Below are 14309 nucleotides of genomic sequence, written 5' to 3'. Positions count from 1 at the left end.
TATAGCAACAGTAATGTTCTTGCCAGTGGTGTCCTCAGCAGCTTTCAGCCCAGACAGTCCCTTTCCATTCACACTGGTGCAACCAGCCCCAAACGGTTCCCTGCACACTGCCAAGCTCCTCTCCTGAGCAAGGGGATTGGCAGTTTTGATCCCAAACATAAAATGATCATGTGAAATGTAACTGGACTGTTGGATGCTGTCAAGTGCTCTGAACCAGGCTGTAAATACATAAACCAGAACAACCTAAAGGAAATGGCAGTTACTGGGGTACAGCCCTGCTTGGCCAGTTCCCACACACCATCAGCTGGGGTCTGTCCAACCAGGAGGAAACCTCTAGGAGGACGATAAGCCCTTTGCTCTTTCCAGGTGATTGAGCTCAGAAGGTTCAGAACCTGCAGGAATGTGATCGGCAGCCCAGGCTGACCGGGTTGTGGCACTGCTGTTTCTGTAAACCTCCCAGGCCAGGATTTGTGAATGAGCATTGATTTTCATTTCACAGCAGCTTTCCTCATCATTTCACATGAAGAGCCTTTCCACTCGGGCAAATGCCCAATCTCAGCATCCTGAGGTGCTGATCCCTGAACCACGCAGAGATCAGAGCGGCTGAACAAGCCTCCTCAAACCTGGGGGCTGAGGGCAGCTGTGGATGGGGTGCCAAGCACCTCTAAGCACTGAACACTCTAAACTGGAACAAATTCCCCCCAAATCTCTGGAAAGGACAGCTGCATTTTCAGCACACCGAGTTTCCTTTCCATCATCAAACAAAAACCATACATGAACTTGTAAACTAAGAGAGAACTTGGATTTTTAAAGCTCAGCCTCCTGGAGTCAAGTGACCATGAGAGAAAATTCCATTTTCATTTACAAAATAAAGCAGGACAGATCTAATAACAGTAGAGGGAAAGGCCCAAAAGCAGGAATCCTACAGGCTTGGGAACTTCAAGGCAAATAGCAAGCTTGCAAATGCTCATGATTTCTGAAACCCTCAGAATTTGCTTTGCCTTTTGTGCACTGCAGGAACACTCCCCACTGCCACATCTGGGACCCTCGGGAGACCTGCTTATTTCCTTAATGAAATTTTCGCTCCTTCCTGCTAGGATTCATGTTCCCAAAAGGAAAAAAACAAACCAAAACCCCACAGTTCTAATCGAGACAACTTCTACTTTAGATTAAAACCAATGCAGCAATTTTATCAGCAGCAGAGGAAGCTGAACGTGCTTCATCCCCACACTCTGCAGCCTCAGCCGCTGAAAGGATTAATCCCACTGCGCTGCTCAAACACTCCTGCTTTCTGTCTTAACCTCTGAAGTTCCACCTAATTCAAGTGAGAACCATTCTTCCAGGGGATCACTTGAAGTCTGGACCATGACTCACACAGACGAGGTATCTTGGCAGCAACGCTGCTGACCCCGGGCCAATCACTTCAACTGGTGGCGGCTCTCTGCATCTCTAAAGGGGATAATCCACCTTACCAGTGACATTTGTCATGAATATTTTTGAGGCTGGCAAACTTTAGGTTCAAGTGGAGGGCTCAGAAAACTCATGTGTACCCTGAAAAATGGACTTACATGAATAACTCTGAACTCATCAAACTCCTGTACTTGTATCAGGAAGCTCTTCCCTGTGAGGGTGCTGAGGCGCTGGCACAGGGTGCCCAGAGAAGCTGTGGCTGCCCCATCCCTGGCAGTGTTCAAGGCCAGGTTGGACACAGGGGCTTGGAGCAAGCTGCTCCAGTGGAAGGTGTCCCTGCCCGTGGCAGGGGGTTGGAACTGGGTGAGCTTTAAGGTCCCTTCCAACCCAAACCGTTCCATGATTCCATGATCCATAAGCAACAATTTGGCCAGACAGACCTTTGGTGTGACACAGTAGAGTTGGTTTTGCAACTTCAGCTCTCAAATCCTCTTGTGCCTGTGCTGAGAAGGAGCTGGGCTGTTCTGGGGCAAGGGAAGGCTGCACCTTAAGTGTTAACGTGTCCTCTGACCCAACACCAGCACCCCAGGCCAGATCCTCTCTGCTTCACTGACCTGCTCGCTCAAACCACAAGGGTGGTGTGCTGCAGGCGACAGGAAGGTGGAACAGGCAAACTGGGGGTGACACTGGTTTTTCCCAGTAACATTAAATGTCATATTTAGTTGATTCAGACAATGCTGCAAAAGTTCCTATTTTAGCCCAGTCCAGAGGCACCTCTAAGTAGGGTGTTCACTACATTGGATGGCGCTTGGAGCAACCTGCTCTAGTGGAAGGTGTCTCTGTCTGTGGCAGGGGTTGGAACTGGATGAGCTTTAAGGTCCCTTCCAACCCAACCATTCTATGATATAAAAGCTATAGAAATGTGATTTATCAACTTGCAGCTATCCCCAAATGGTGCATAAAATCACCAAATGGCACTGTTCCAACATGAGCTGACCTGTAATTATTATATATTTAGACTGCTGAATGCACACACTGTATATAGAGGACATTTTACTTGAATAGGCTCTGAGGGCTGACAGTCTCATAATAATCACAAAGCATGATAAAACAAACATTTTACCAGCCATCTGGATTATTAATCTCCTTCCATTGGATATTCACAAGGACAAAACTAGCAGATAATGTGCCATCCTGGATTCTAACTCACAATTAAATCCTATGGCAGATTAATGATACAGGCAGATCCTTCCAGAGAGCTGCTGCCATTCCACTGAATCTCTGCTCACCACTGACTTCATAACAGATACCAGTGTGAGCAGCCCAGCCTTCACCAAAACCTGGCATCAAACAGTGGTCACTCCAGTAACTGCAGCACAAAGCCTTGGGACTGGTTCACCCACCAGACCACCCCTGCTCTGGTTCACCCACCAAACCACCCCATGAGCTTCAGGGTTTGTCCCCTCTCCCTTCTTCTGATGGTTCTCTAGCGCTGTGCCCTTGCTTTCAGCCACGTGCACTGTTTCATATGCATGCTCTGTTGGACTCTGCACTGGATTAAAAAGATCACTTGCTTATTTGCAATCAAGTAGGGCTCATGGTGCAGAGCTTTGCATAAGTAAAACATCATCCGTCTCCGCGTGCCTCTCCAGTGATCCAGCACAGCCTCTCTCTGCCCTCAGGAGGAAGTACAGGCTGTCCTGGGCTTTAGAAATGCCCAAGGGCAGATGCTTCTCCCCTGTCTGTTATCAGAGAGGAGGTGAGAACCTGGCACATGGGGATGCTGCCTGTCCCCCAGCAGCTGCCCTGACCATTTCCAGCTTCCCTGCCCTTCTGTGTGCCCTTTCCATGAGGAAGTGTGGGACTGTGGCCGGGATGCCATTTGGTGTGAAACAGCAAATCCCTGTATCCTCCTCCAGGACAAGGAACAGGACATTTGCCAGCAGAAGGAAAGCAAGCTGAAGCAAGTAGATTTTCCCTCCTGTGGCCTTAACCAGTGTTTTTTCCCACAGCCTGAATTTCTTACTCTGTAATCTGGCTGCAGCCTCACCATCCTTCACTTCCCTCCAGTCCACAGGGTCTTTGGTACCTTCTCTGCTCTTCCCACAACTCACCAGCTTCAGGTAAACCCACTTCCAGCTCTTCCTCTCCTCTAAAACTGCTCACTCCTAGCTTCAGTAGTTCCCTTTACCTGAGGTGAGAAATACCCTTCACTCCTTTCTGGAAAAGGAGAAAACAGGGACTCTATAGGGACAGCTTCACAACTCTGTATCTGTGAAAGGTGAACACAAACAGCGCCAAAGAACTTGATCTGTGTTTGCGCCCTGTTTCCTCCAGTTTAAATGTACAGACTCCCATGGGCTGCAGCTCCACCACGTAGCAAAACTTGCTTGCAATAAACCAGATGTTCTACACTATGCCCACCAAAATACCTGAGCTAGGATCCTATTTCCTAAAATCCAAAAGCCCTCACTGTGTGATGCTACGTATGATGCAAAACGGAAGAGCGGAAGCTCAGCAGCTCCTGCAGAACCTCACCAGAGGCTGGATCTTCCTTCATGACCAGTTTGGCAGAGGACAGGGATGAGGCTGTGAAGATCTGTGCCCAGTTTGCCTGCTTTAAAAAACGGCCTCAAAACATCGGTTCTATACCTGCAGACAGCCCGTATGGGGAAGGGCCCCAGTGCCAGCACTTGAACCTTTGGGGATCTGGTGATTGCTGAGCTGAGTGACATGAGCTGTCATGATAATGGTATCTGCAATTAGCCCATTTGGATGCTAAAATGCTGCTTGACTTTAAAACCCCAACACAAGCCCCCATTTGTCTGCAGCTCATCCTGGATTGCTGCTCCGCTGCGGGCGATACCTCTACCAGCAGCTATTTTTATGCCGGATTTGCCACGGGAGAATAAAATCTCCTTTGGAAGGCAGTGACTGCAGCAGACACTGCAGCACACACTGTCCTGCTTGTCCCACAGGTAACAGCCACTTCAGCCCATCCTCTCTGCTCTGGAAAACCTCACCTTGATGCCGCTGCCATTGGCACTCAGTAGATGCAGTGACTGCAGTGATGGACAAGCAGGTGAGTGATGTGCTGTTGTATCAAGATCCCTATGCGTGCAGTGAGATTTTAAAGGCAAAAAAAAAAGACCTCTTTTTTTGCCTTGCTGATGGGCAGCAAGATGTGGCTGCTTCTCAGAGCTACCCCTGCAATACAGAGCAGTCAACTCCTACAACAAAAGCTAATCCCACCTACCTGATAAAATTCATGAGCTGCTGGGCACTAAGACAAGACTCTGGGGTTAGAGTCTGCTTCTAAACAGTGCCTTAAAAGCTTACACCAATCCATCTAGCACTTCTCCTTCAGCATCAGAAAATAAAGTGGGTCAAAGGCAGCTTTTTCAGCAGGAAAATCAATCTAAAATTACAACACTTGGGGAAAGCTTGGCAACGATGAGAGAGAACAAGGAGCATTGCTGCACTGATCCACCCCTGCAGTTCCTCCTATGTAAGAGGTATGGACTGCATAGAATTTATACACCATCTTTGCTCAGGCTTTTAGAGGACCATTGCCCTTCATTTCTCATGACAACCAAGGCAAAGGGCACTACATGAAGTTGCAGTAAAACCTTCTCAACCCCAGATCTGCCCGTTAGCTTAGCTCAGTAAATATAAGGCAGGAGTTGAGGTGAGAAGAAATATATTCTGGAAACTCTGTCTGCCTCATGGTATCCAAAGAGATTAAGGAGATCTTTATAACAAAATCAATCCCTTGCTCTGCCCAGGGTAGGTTCATTCTGCCACGTCTTTGGGGAAAGATTCCACAACACTAAACATCCATAAGCTTTCATGGTTTTCTTTCTTTCTCAGTGGAAAGATGCCAGAGCCCAGACATGATGCCATTTGATTTCCTGTGTTTGGAGTGCTTGAATCTCACTTGGGCCTCACTATTTTGGAGATGTGATGCTGGGCTCTGCAATCAAAACTTTGTTTTAAGACTTACTGTATTTTCTAAAGGAGACCTTAAGGTACAACAATCGATGCATTTCCAGCACTGGGCTATTATCCTGGGCTCTAAATTTCTCCTTACAAACACTAAGTGTATTTTTTGAGTGGATGTGGAAAGCGCTGGTATGCAACAATGAATTTGTACCATATCGTGTAATACCATCCACAAAGGAGAGAAGAGCAATCACCAGAAGAAGCAGCATCACCACTACAGGAATATGTCCCTGCTGGTTTTGCCCCAGTTGTACCTCCCACCCTCTCAGATCCCTAGAAATAGACAGGACATTCAAAGACACTGTGCAGCACAAGACTGATGGGTGCACCCTGTGGCTGCCCAGCATGCTCGCTTGATAACATGGGCTAAAATACAACATAAACACCTTCATCTGTCCTAAACCCAGCTCATCATTCAGCCTTAAATCTAGTTCTGGGGTTCTCATTCACCTCTTTAATGACTTAAGGCTTTTCGTAACTTTCTCATTGAGTGCAGCAGCTTCCAGCAGAAAACCATTCCCCATCACTTACTAACTCCTAATTCTACTTCTCCTATGTTGTACCTTTTCTCTTCCCCCAAAAACATCACTTTACCATCCAGTGAAAGTTCCTGTGCTCCCAAACTTTATGGCTTTCACGTCTCCTCATTATTCTAGCCAAGTCTCAAGCTACTAAGAGGATAACTGCAGGTGTTATGCGTTAAAGACAACAGCTCCTGTACATGCAGGCAACTCAAGTATGGTTTTTGTTTGCAGCCCTCCCAACCATGTGTGTAAAGGAGGCCAAGGGAATCAGCAGGTTCCTGTTTTCCTCTGCACTTGCAAATGTGAATTTTTCCAGCTATGAGATTTTGTGAGTGCCAAATGCTTTGCCAAACATTTTCATATGATCTGGCTGGAGAGCAAGAAGCGTCAGACGTCTCAGTGCAAAGTAGGTTTCCAGCCCAGGTTTGTCCTCAGAAGTGATCCAAATGACTTTTAGAGGAATCTGACTTTGCAGTGACCTGCTGCTGTTAGCAGGGACCTGCTCTGTTAGCTCCCTGTTAGGACCTACACGAGGCCTGGAGTCTAAAACAGCCTGTAATGAATCCTGTTTGATTCTATACCAGCCTGGTCTGTCCTGTCATCCCGCACTTGAACTGTTTTTCATCCTCTGCTACGTAACATGGTGTTCCTTTTCCCTCCTGTACTTGCATAAGAGAAATACAGATATAAAGGAAAGCAATTCTTTTGCAAGTAAAACTAGAACCACCCAGGCTAAATCAGGCAGTTTTCTGACATCATCTTAAAAAGGCAGGGCTCCAAGTACAACAGAGAACAAACCAGCCTCCTCATTATGAAGGAGTGATCAGCTGCAGAAGTACTACAAGGGAGAAAACTGCAGAGTAGAGTAAAGGGAAAGGGTTTAGGTCAAAAGGTCTTTGACTGGACTCTGAAGGAGCATAGGCCTGCAGCAATGGTCCTGAAAGTAAAAGAAGGGTCAAAGGCGCCTTCCCTAAAGGCTCTGCAGGCATCTGGTTCGGATAACTTACTGAGAAAGACAGAGACAGTGAGGGGGGAATATGCAAGAATAGAAGTGAAGAGGCAAGCAAGCGACCTCAGCCAGCGAGGGGAGGAGAACATGACAGCCCAAATGGCAGTTGTTTTCTCAGCACAGGACACCCAGTGAGTGGGCTGCAGCACACAAGTGCTGCGGGGAGAAATCAGCTCTGCTGTATAAACCCGAGTGGCAAATTGTCCCCTTCGGCCTTCCTTGCAGAGCAGTGCACAAACTGTGCCAGAATTCTGCTTGCATGATAGCTGGAATGCCTGGGACTTAGTGTTAGGTATTAACTATCATTCACGGCATCAAAACCATGTGGTTGCCCCTTTGGGAGTGCATCAGTTGGTGTCAGGGCAGAGGGAGATGGAATAACCAGGCTGGCCTCTTGCAGAGCTGATGGAAGGACTGATTTTGTTGGAATGAAGTCAAGCCACAGGATTGTGGCATTAGACAAAATGGGCAAGAAACCTGATGATCCTAAGCAGCAAGGTTTGTTCCAGGATGTTATTCAGACGTTTGTGTAAAACCGTCTCAAATTTGTTGATCCCTCTCCTTTGTTCTTCCGAGTTTCTAAAATCCTCCTCCCAGCCTTTGAAAAGTGTAGGGAGAGATGGGAAGTTCAGCCAAGCTGAATGATGCACCGTTTGGGGCCTCACAGCAAACAGGCTGTTTGTTTAGGTGTTTGGTATGGGATTTAGCAAACAGGACAGTGCAAAACAAGGCTGTTATCACCTACCATGAACAGTATGTTTACAACATCACACAACATCTTTTCCCCAGAATCACAAACAAAACAGGACTGGTCAACGCACTGGAAAGTTAAACTGGCCCAGAATATTTCAGCCTCTAAATCAAGCAAAAATAAAGACACAGACTTTTCCAGTTCAGCCTTTGCAGCCAGCAGCACAGACATGGGCTAGAGACACTGGGAAAAGCATTTTGTGCAATGAGATTATCATCTGCATCACACCTGATACAAATCCATTTCCAAACTTGTTGCCTCCACTGGCTGCAGGGTCAGACCCACAGCGTCCTATTCAACTAAACACTAAACACACTCTGATATTCTGGGCCAGAATAACTATGTAGCTCATTCACATAGGCAACCCAGGCTCCAGTTCCAGTCACTGATCAATCACCCTTGGCTCTGGTCAGACCTAGGACAGACATAAGAGCTGCATGGACAGACACAAGAGCTGCATCATGGTACCATGGGGGATGCATTTTAACCCGATTTTCCTAATCCATATGGCTGTTTCCCAGATGAAATGATGTAATCAAACAGGGATGCTGATGATGCAGGGTTGCCCAACGCAGGGCCGATGACAGGCAGAGACCTAAAGCAAACACAGCATCTCCTTGGGATGCAGCACAGTCTTCAGTGTGTGTTTCAGAGAGAAGTCTTCCTCTTCACACTATGAAGCCTGTCAAACTGCCTGGAAGGCTCAGAGGAAAGTCATCGTTCACAGTTTCACAGGGCAAAAGAAATCATCATTTTCTTATTCCATAGCATAGGAGGAATTAAACCTCTGATCTCACCTATCAAACCCTGCGCAGAAGGGAAAGGGGAAGGAAATGCACATGGTCAAAGCCTGAGGAAGGCTCGAGAGTGCCCAAATCATGTGGCGGGAGCTGATGACAACAAAAAGGGCATCTTCTTGTCCCTTGGCTTTTTTAACACATACTGAGCAAATGAAGGCAAGTGCTCAAACCCGTCTGATTTGTGATCACCACTGGAGGTGGCTGGGCACAGCAAAACCTGCTCCAGCAGGAAAACACAGACCAGCCAAATGGTGCCCTGCCTCCTTCAAAAATAACCAGAGCTGGTTATGGACTAATCAGTGAAGTGATTTGACATCCCAAAGTGCTGAAGAGTCAGACAGCAGCACTGCTTTTGGCTGTGGGGGGTGGTGCTCACATCTCCCTGTGCTAAAGCTCTTCCAATGCAGGTCACTGAGAGCTGCTATGAACTTGTAGGCCCCACCAAATGATCTACTCATAATCCACACAACATTAAAATGTTTTCCCAAGCAACTGCTTAAGAAGAGAGGCTACAACAGACAGCAAAAGCCACTCCATATGCCACCAGCATGAAAAGCTGCACCAATATCTATTCCATCCCCCTCTACCCCACACCCATTTCTTTTGAAACCTTCTTTGCTCCCCATTTTTGCACAGGAAACAGACACACTGGGAACAAGCATCAGTGATAACAAGCACAGGAACCAGTTCAATTCACTGACAGTTCTGAGCAGCCTCAGCAGTGCTTCATTGTAGTGGTAAAAAGAAGAAAGTCACTCACCCTCACGAAGCTGGCGGGAAACCATCCTTCTTCATCATCGATCTGACCCCACCACCAGTCCTTATTGGAAGCATCCAAGACCTTGATAACGTCTCCTGCTTTAAACGCCAACTCCCGGTTGGCCATGGTGACGTGATCCCATACTGCCTCAGCACTTACAAAAGAACCACCACTGATCAGCTTTGGAAACAGAAAATCAGCAGTCAGTACGAGCTCGGTTCCCCAAAACAAGCACATGCACAGCAGCAGCACAGAAAAAGCACTCAGCCAAAGGAAAACAATATTCTTCCATTCCAATCCAGAGCCATTTCACTATTTCACCATTCCATTATTCCATTTCATGATGGAGTTCAGGCTGTGACAGTGTCTACAGACCAATGTTCTGCTCCTAACCACACCACACAAGCACTGCAGGTGGATGCTCAGGATCTCTCAGGCCCCAGCCCCATGCATGGGAACAGCAGCACCCCCCCTCTCAATGCCACCACCATGTAGTTATGAGCATGCACATCCACCAGGGCACACGGCTTTCAGATGCAATTTGGTTAGTGTAATGGATAGCTGGGAGGTCCCAAACATGGCAAAACCAAGCAACAGAGTCCTGCAAGGGAATCTCTCTTCCAGAACAAGTTGCTCAGTGAAAGGTTCAGATCTCAGCTCGAGGCTCAGAAGGGTTTCCATGCAAATCCAAGCAAAGTTTGTCAACATATGCAGAACATTCTTCTTTAAAACTGAAAGTTGTATATTTATTCAGTGCTGGTGATGTGAGGTACTGACATCCCTCGCTTCTGAAACCTTGAAGCTACCCAGCAGGTACAAAGGGGCACGTGGCACCCACTGACCTGTTCCAACCTGGAGCACAGCCCAGCTCCGTGGCACACTCAAACATCACTCTGCCCACACGAAACCCTGCAACACTGGCTGTCCTAATGGTGTTCCAGGGGCAGATTCCTGCCCACGAGCAATGACTGAGGCCAGACCTGTGTCTGACAGGACCTCCTGAACGTCTCTCCACACATACAGTCACCTTATTACTGGGCCAGCACCATGGCATGACATCACCAGTTCTCATTTCATTGTGAGCCATCAGTTTTCTATCCAGCAAACTCCCACTTAACGCTGGCAGGAAGGACCCATCCAAACACTGGTGCTTGTGCATCCCCAGGACAAAGCATCCAGGCACGCTAGGCCACCCGCTGCTCCTCAGAATGACAGGCAGATAGGTTTTTAACAGAATAATAAACTGTGTTTGTGATTCATCCACAGGAATTCTGCACTCAACAGTGAGACTGCCCGAGCAAATAGAGACTTCACCCATATGCTTATGAGCTTGTCAGAGCCATCCTGAACCTTGTTCATTAATTCTGCTGAGACTCGCTGAATATGTGCTTGGGCTCGCCTCCAAATCCAAATTTCAGCTCACAAAGAAAGAGCTCAGCACTGCAACCATTACAGACCCTCCACATGGCAAGACTTTAACAGCCACAGATATCCATTCAATTTAGGCAAGCAATACAAAGCATAAAGACAATAACCCATCACAGCGGTTTTGCAAGTGTAAAAGCACTGGGAATGGTTAGAGAGCTCTTAACAGCTCTTTTATAAGCTTGGCTTACTGAAGTGCCTGCTAATAGCTACCTGCACAGTAAGAACTTGCAGGAAACCTTCTAGCACTGCTGCAGGGTTTGGAGCACAAACATGTAAGAACATTCAAGTCCCTACAGGCAATTCAGTCAACAGATTAAAGGACGTGATTCACTGTTTCCCTTGAACTGGGTTTCCTTTAAGAACTCAAGCTCCTCAGGTTTGTGACAATTACAGCTGCAGTTTCAGTTATTCAATTAGAAGAGTCAGTTGTACATAAAGCAGCACCATCTAAGAGAGCCTAACTTGACACTTAGTGCCTTTCATCCTCAAAGCCAAGACCTATCTAGTCAATGGACCCCTCTTGTTCCTGCAGTAGGTAAAGTAAAACCATGTTCTTCCTACTTCCATTTTGCCAAATCATCCTTTCTGATTCAAAATGAGCTGTAAAAGAAATATGGCTTCTTTGTGGCTCATATGGAGGACTTCTTGCCTCACAAGATCACCAAACAGCAGACAGAAAACAGAGGCATGTGTTAATAACAACCTCTCATTGAAGAATCAAGCAATGGACCTGACTGATGCGCTAATCTTATCGCAGATGGTAGCAACTGTGGGGTTATCTCATGTCTGGGCTTCTGAATCAGAGCTGCAAGGAGCTGGGCGCAAGAGGATCCCATTTAAACCAGTGGCAGTTGAAGTCAGATGATGTGGGACCCCCCCTTAGATCATGAGATGTTTCAGTGCTTCCTCACACATTTCATTGCTCTAAATCAAGGTTTCTAGATGCTTTCATCGATAAGAATCAGATTAAACCACAAAGAACCCGAAGACAGATCTGAAAGAATGAAGACCCCTTCAATATATTCAAGACCAGATAACAGTCATCTGTTCTGTGGCCAGGACTGAGCTCTTCTCCTTCACCAGCGTTTCCCCTTGCTGTATTTATGGCCACTGTCCAGCCTGTGGTTTCCCAGGCTGACCAAGCTCTGCTCTTTCAGCCTCATCTCAGTAGACAGCTCTTCCTTCCCCTGAGCATTTCACCAGCCCTTTTCAGCAGCCGGATATTTTACCTGCATCTTTCTTGAACACAGATGACCAGAACAGCAAATGCTATTCCCAAGGAGACCTTACCACAGCTCTGTGATAGTGTGAAGTAGTTATTACAGTGTCACAGAAATCCTGCAGTAATACATAACATCTCCTTCCTTTTCCCATAGCTACCTCCCACCAGTGGCTCACTGTGATCTTGCATTTAGCTTATTTAAATAAATGAGGTAGAGTCTTTGTCTGGAAAATCAGTGTTCCTGTCAAAAAATAGATCAGGTTGGCCTGACCCTCGTTCCTTTTGTTAATGTCATGGGGTATTTCAGCCCATTTTCCAGTGCTGATGAACCAGGAACAGAGCTATTACGCAGAAGCCACATTTCTGTTTTTTCTGCTTCAGCTGACATAAGACTTTGCTGTCACTTCACACACAGGCAGTTCTGGGCACGAGCTGCCACAGAAACGTCACTGGGACCCAGCTTCAGAGGGACTGTGTTTCAGAGCCTACTTTGCAAAAGCACATTTCTGAGCCTGAGGCACAAAACCCCAGCTCCGAGAAGCCCGGCTCAGCCAGCAGCAAGGGCTGGCAGGGACTCACAGAGTCAGGAAAGCAGAGACCTAGGAGATGCTCTCAGTGGAGGTCAGGAGCTGAAGTGTCTTTGCTTTGCAAGGTGCTTTTTGGTACTCAAGGAGAAAGGCTCTAAGCCCTTGTCTTTCACTGCCTAGTGCCAGCAGAGGGAAGAAAGGCCCCTTCAGCCAGTCCTTTCCAGCTGGTCCATTCTTAGTCCAAGGAAGGGGTCCACATGCCAGAAGCCTGCAGGCAAGCCTGGGCCTTCCAAAAGACACAGTTCAGCCTGTGAAAGGAGGACAGTGGGATGGCAGAATCCGAGTTCCAGCCACTGCACGTGCTGGGTCCATTGAGAGAATGTCAGAGCCTAAAATTAAAAGATCCAGTTTAATTTATTTTGCAAGACATCTTGAGCATCTGTGGAGCCGTCTGCCTCGTGCAGGGCAGGGTTACAGAGACAGAACCTGACATCTGCAGCAGCCAGAGATGAGCAGCTAGAGAAAGGTCAGGATGAAATATTATTTTCTGAGCAAATTGAAGATAGGAGCTTTTCACTCCCAAAAGTTCACATCTCTTGGATTCAAATCTGCACTTCAGCACCGTGGTCAGACACACTCAGCCAAAGACCGTGAAAGGGACTTGTCTCCTGTAATATTAAATGTATACCACGCAGCATGTGGACTCCTTTATCACCAGGGAAGAGAAAGAGACACATCTGGAGTATGATTCACCTCGGCTGTTCCAGTTGTCTACCTTCAAGTGAGGTGAATCATGCCCCAGAAATGACTATTTCTCTGTGTTTAATTAGGTGATGCAGGAGTTTACATTCCACCATCTCACATTCAGCCCAGCTACAAATTGGCCATCATTAAAAACGGGTAACAAAGAGCTGGGTTGAACACTAATAATCACAATAGGAATAGTCCAATCTTAAATCACACCCTCCCAGACACAGTTTCTCACTATGTGAAGGTTGCTGTAAATAATATCATGTTCTTTGGGCTCACCCAAAGTCACAAAATTTACAATAAGGATTTGCAAAAAGTGTCTTAGGAGGAGAGGGAGGCAGACAGAAAAAATGCAGTAGGTGATAATGTACATTTGGCTTTGACATACCCTGAACACTGCTTGTCTTGCAGGTGGGAGTCCTAGCTCCCATTAAAATCAATTCTTCTTGTCAGCTGGTTGCTCAAACTAAAGAGCGCAAAGAGGAAAGTTCCTCGTTGCCTTCTCCATGGAACATCAGAGCAGAAGAAATGCCCACGAGCATTTCTTAACAACAGACCTGAGAATAATGTGTACTGTTTGATGGGAGACCTCAGAGCACTGCCAACCACTTTGGGGAGGAGGAAAAGCTCAGTAGGTTGGAGGTAAGAAGAACTACTGGGATGTTGCCCATGGTCTAGGGACAAGAGTCATTGCTCCTCACAGGTCCTCTTTACCTCCTAGCAAACATCTGGCCATGGTTAAAGGTAAAAACCAGGACAGACAGATGAGGGATCACTTCTATTATCCCAGCACCATAAATAAATTGATTTAATGAGGAAAAGAGAAAAGGAAAAAAGATGATGCTCTCTCATTATACTGACACATATCTGGAACGCACACTAAGAACACAGGCATTATCACTGGATCACCAGGACCACACACATCAGCCTTCCAGGGATTTCCAAAGCACTCTGTAAACCTCCAATAATTCAGTCACAAACCCTCCTTCTAAAGATGCTTATTTAAGACACTCCTAACACTCATGTACAACAGATAAATGCCTTCACAAGAGCAAGTCAAGTTAGTGGAAAGGAATTAAATCATTCCTACTTAAGGTCCGGCTGGATTTTCCCTTCTCTTTGAGTC

General features: G+C 46.8%; 1 protein-coding gene across 10 annotated transcripts in view; it reads right to left on the bottom strand.

Moving 5' to 3' along the window:
• ARHGEF9 (Cdc42 guanine nucleotide exchange factor 9) overlaps positions 1-14309 on the bottom strand; it is a 163700-nt gene that overhangs the window by 51505 nt on the left and 97886 nt on the right. For all 10 annotated transcript variants that reach the window (XM_061347747.1, XM_061347749.1, XM_061347748.1 and 7 more), the window contains one exon: positions 9257-9436. In XM_061347747.1, coding sequence (XP_061203731.1) covers positions 9257-9436 — 180 coding nt within the window. The remainder of the gene's footprint in view (positions 1-9256; positions 9437-14309) is intronic.

The sequence above is a fragment of the Neopsephotus bourkii genome, unplaced genomic scaffold, assembly GCF_033783945.1.
Source record: "Neopsephotus bourkii isolate Nb327-2 ecotype Australia unplaced genomic scaffold, CSIRO-AGI_Nbou_v1 NB_324, whole genome shotgun sequence".
In the NCBI taxonomy this organism is placed as follows: domain Eukaryota; kingdom Metazoa; phylum Chordata; class Aves; order Psittaciformes; family Psittacidae; genus Neopsephotus; species Neopsephotus bourkii.
This window is presented reverse-complemented; position numbering and strand designations above follow the sequence as displayed.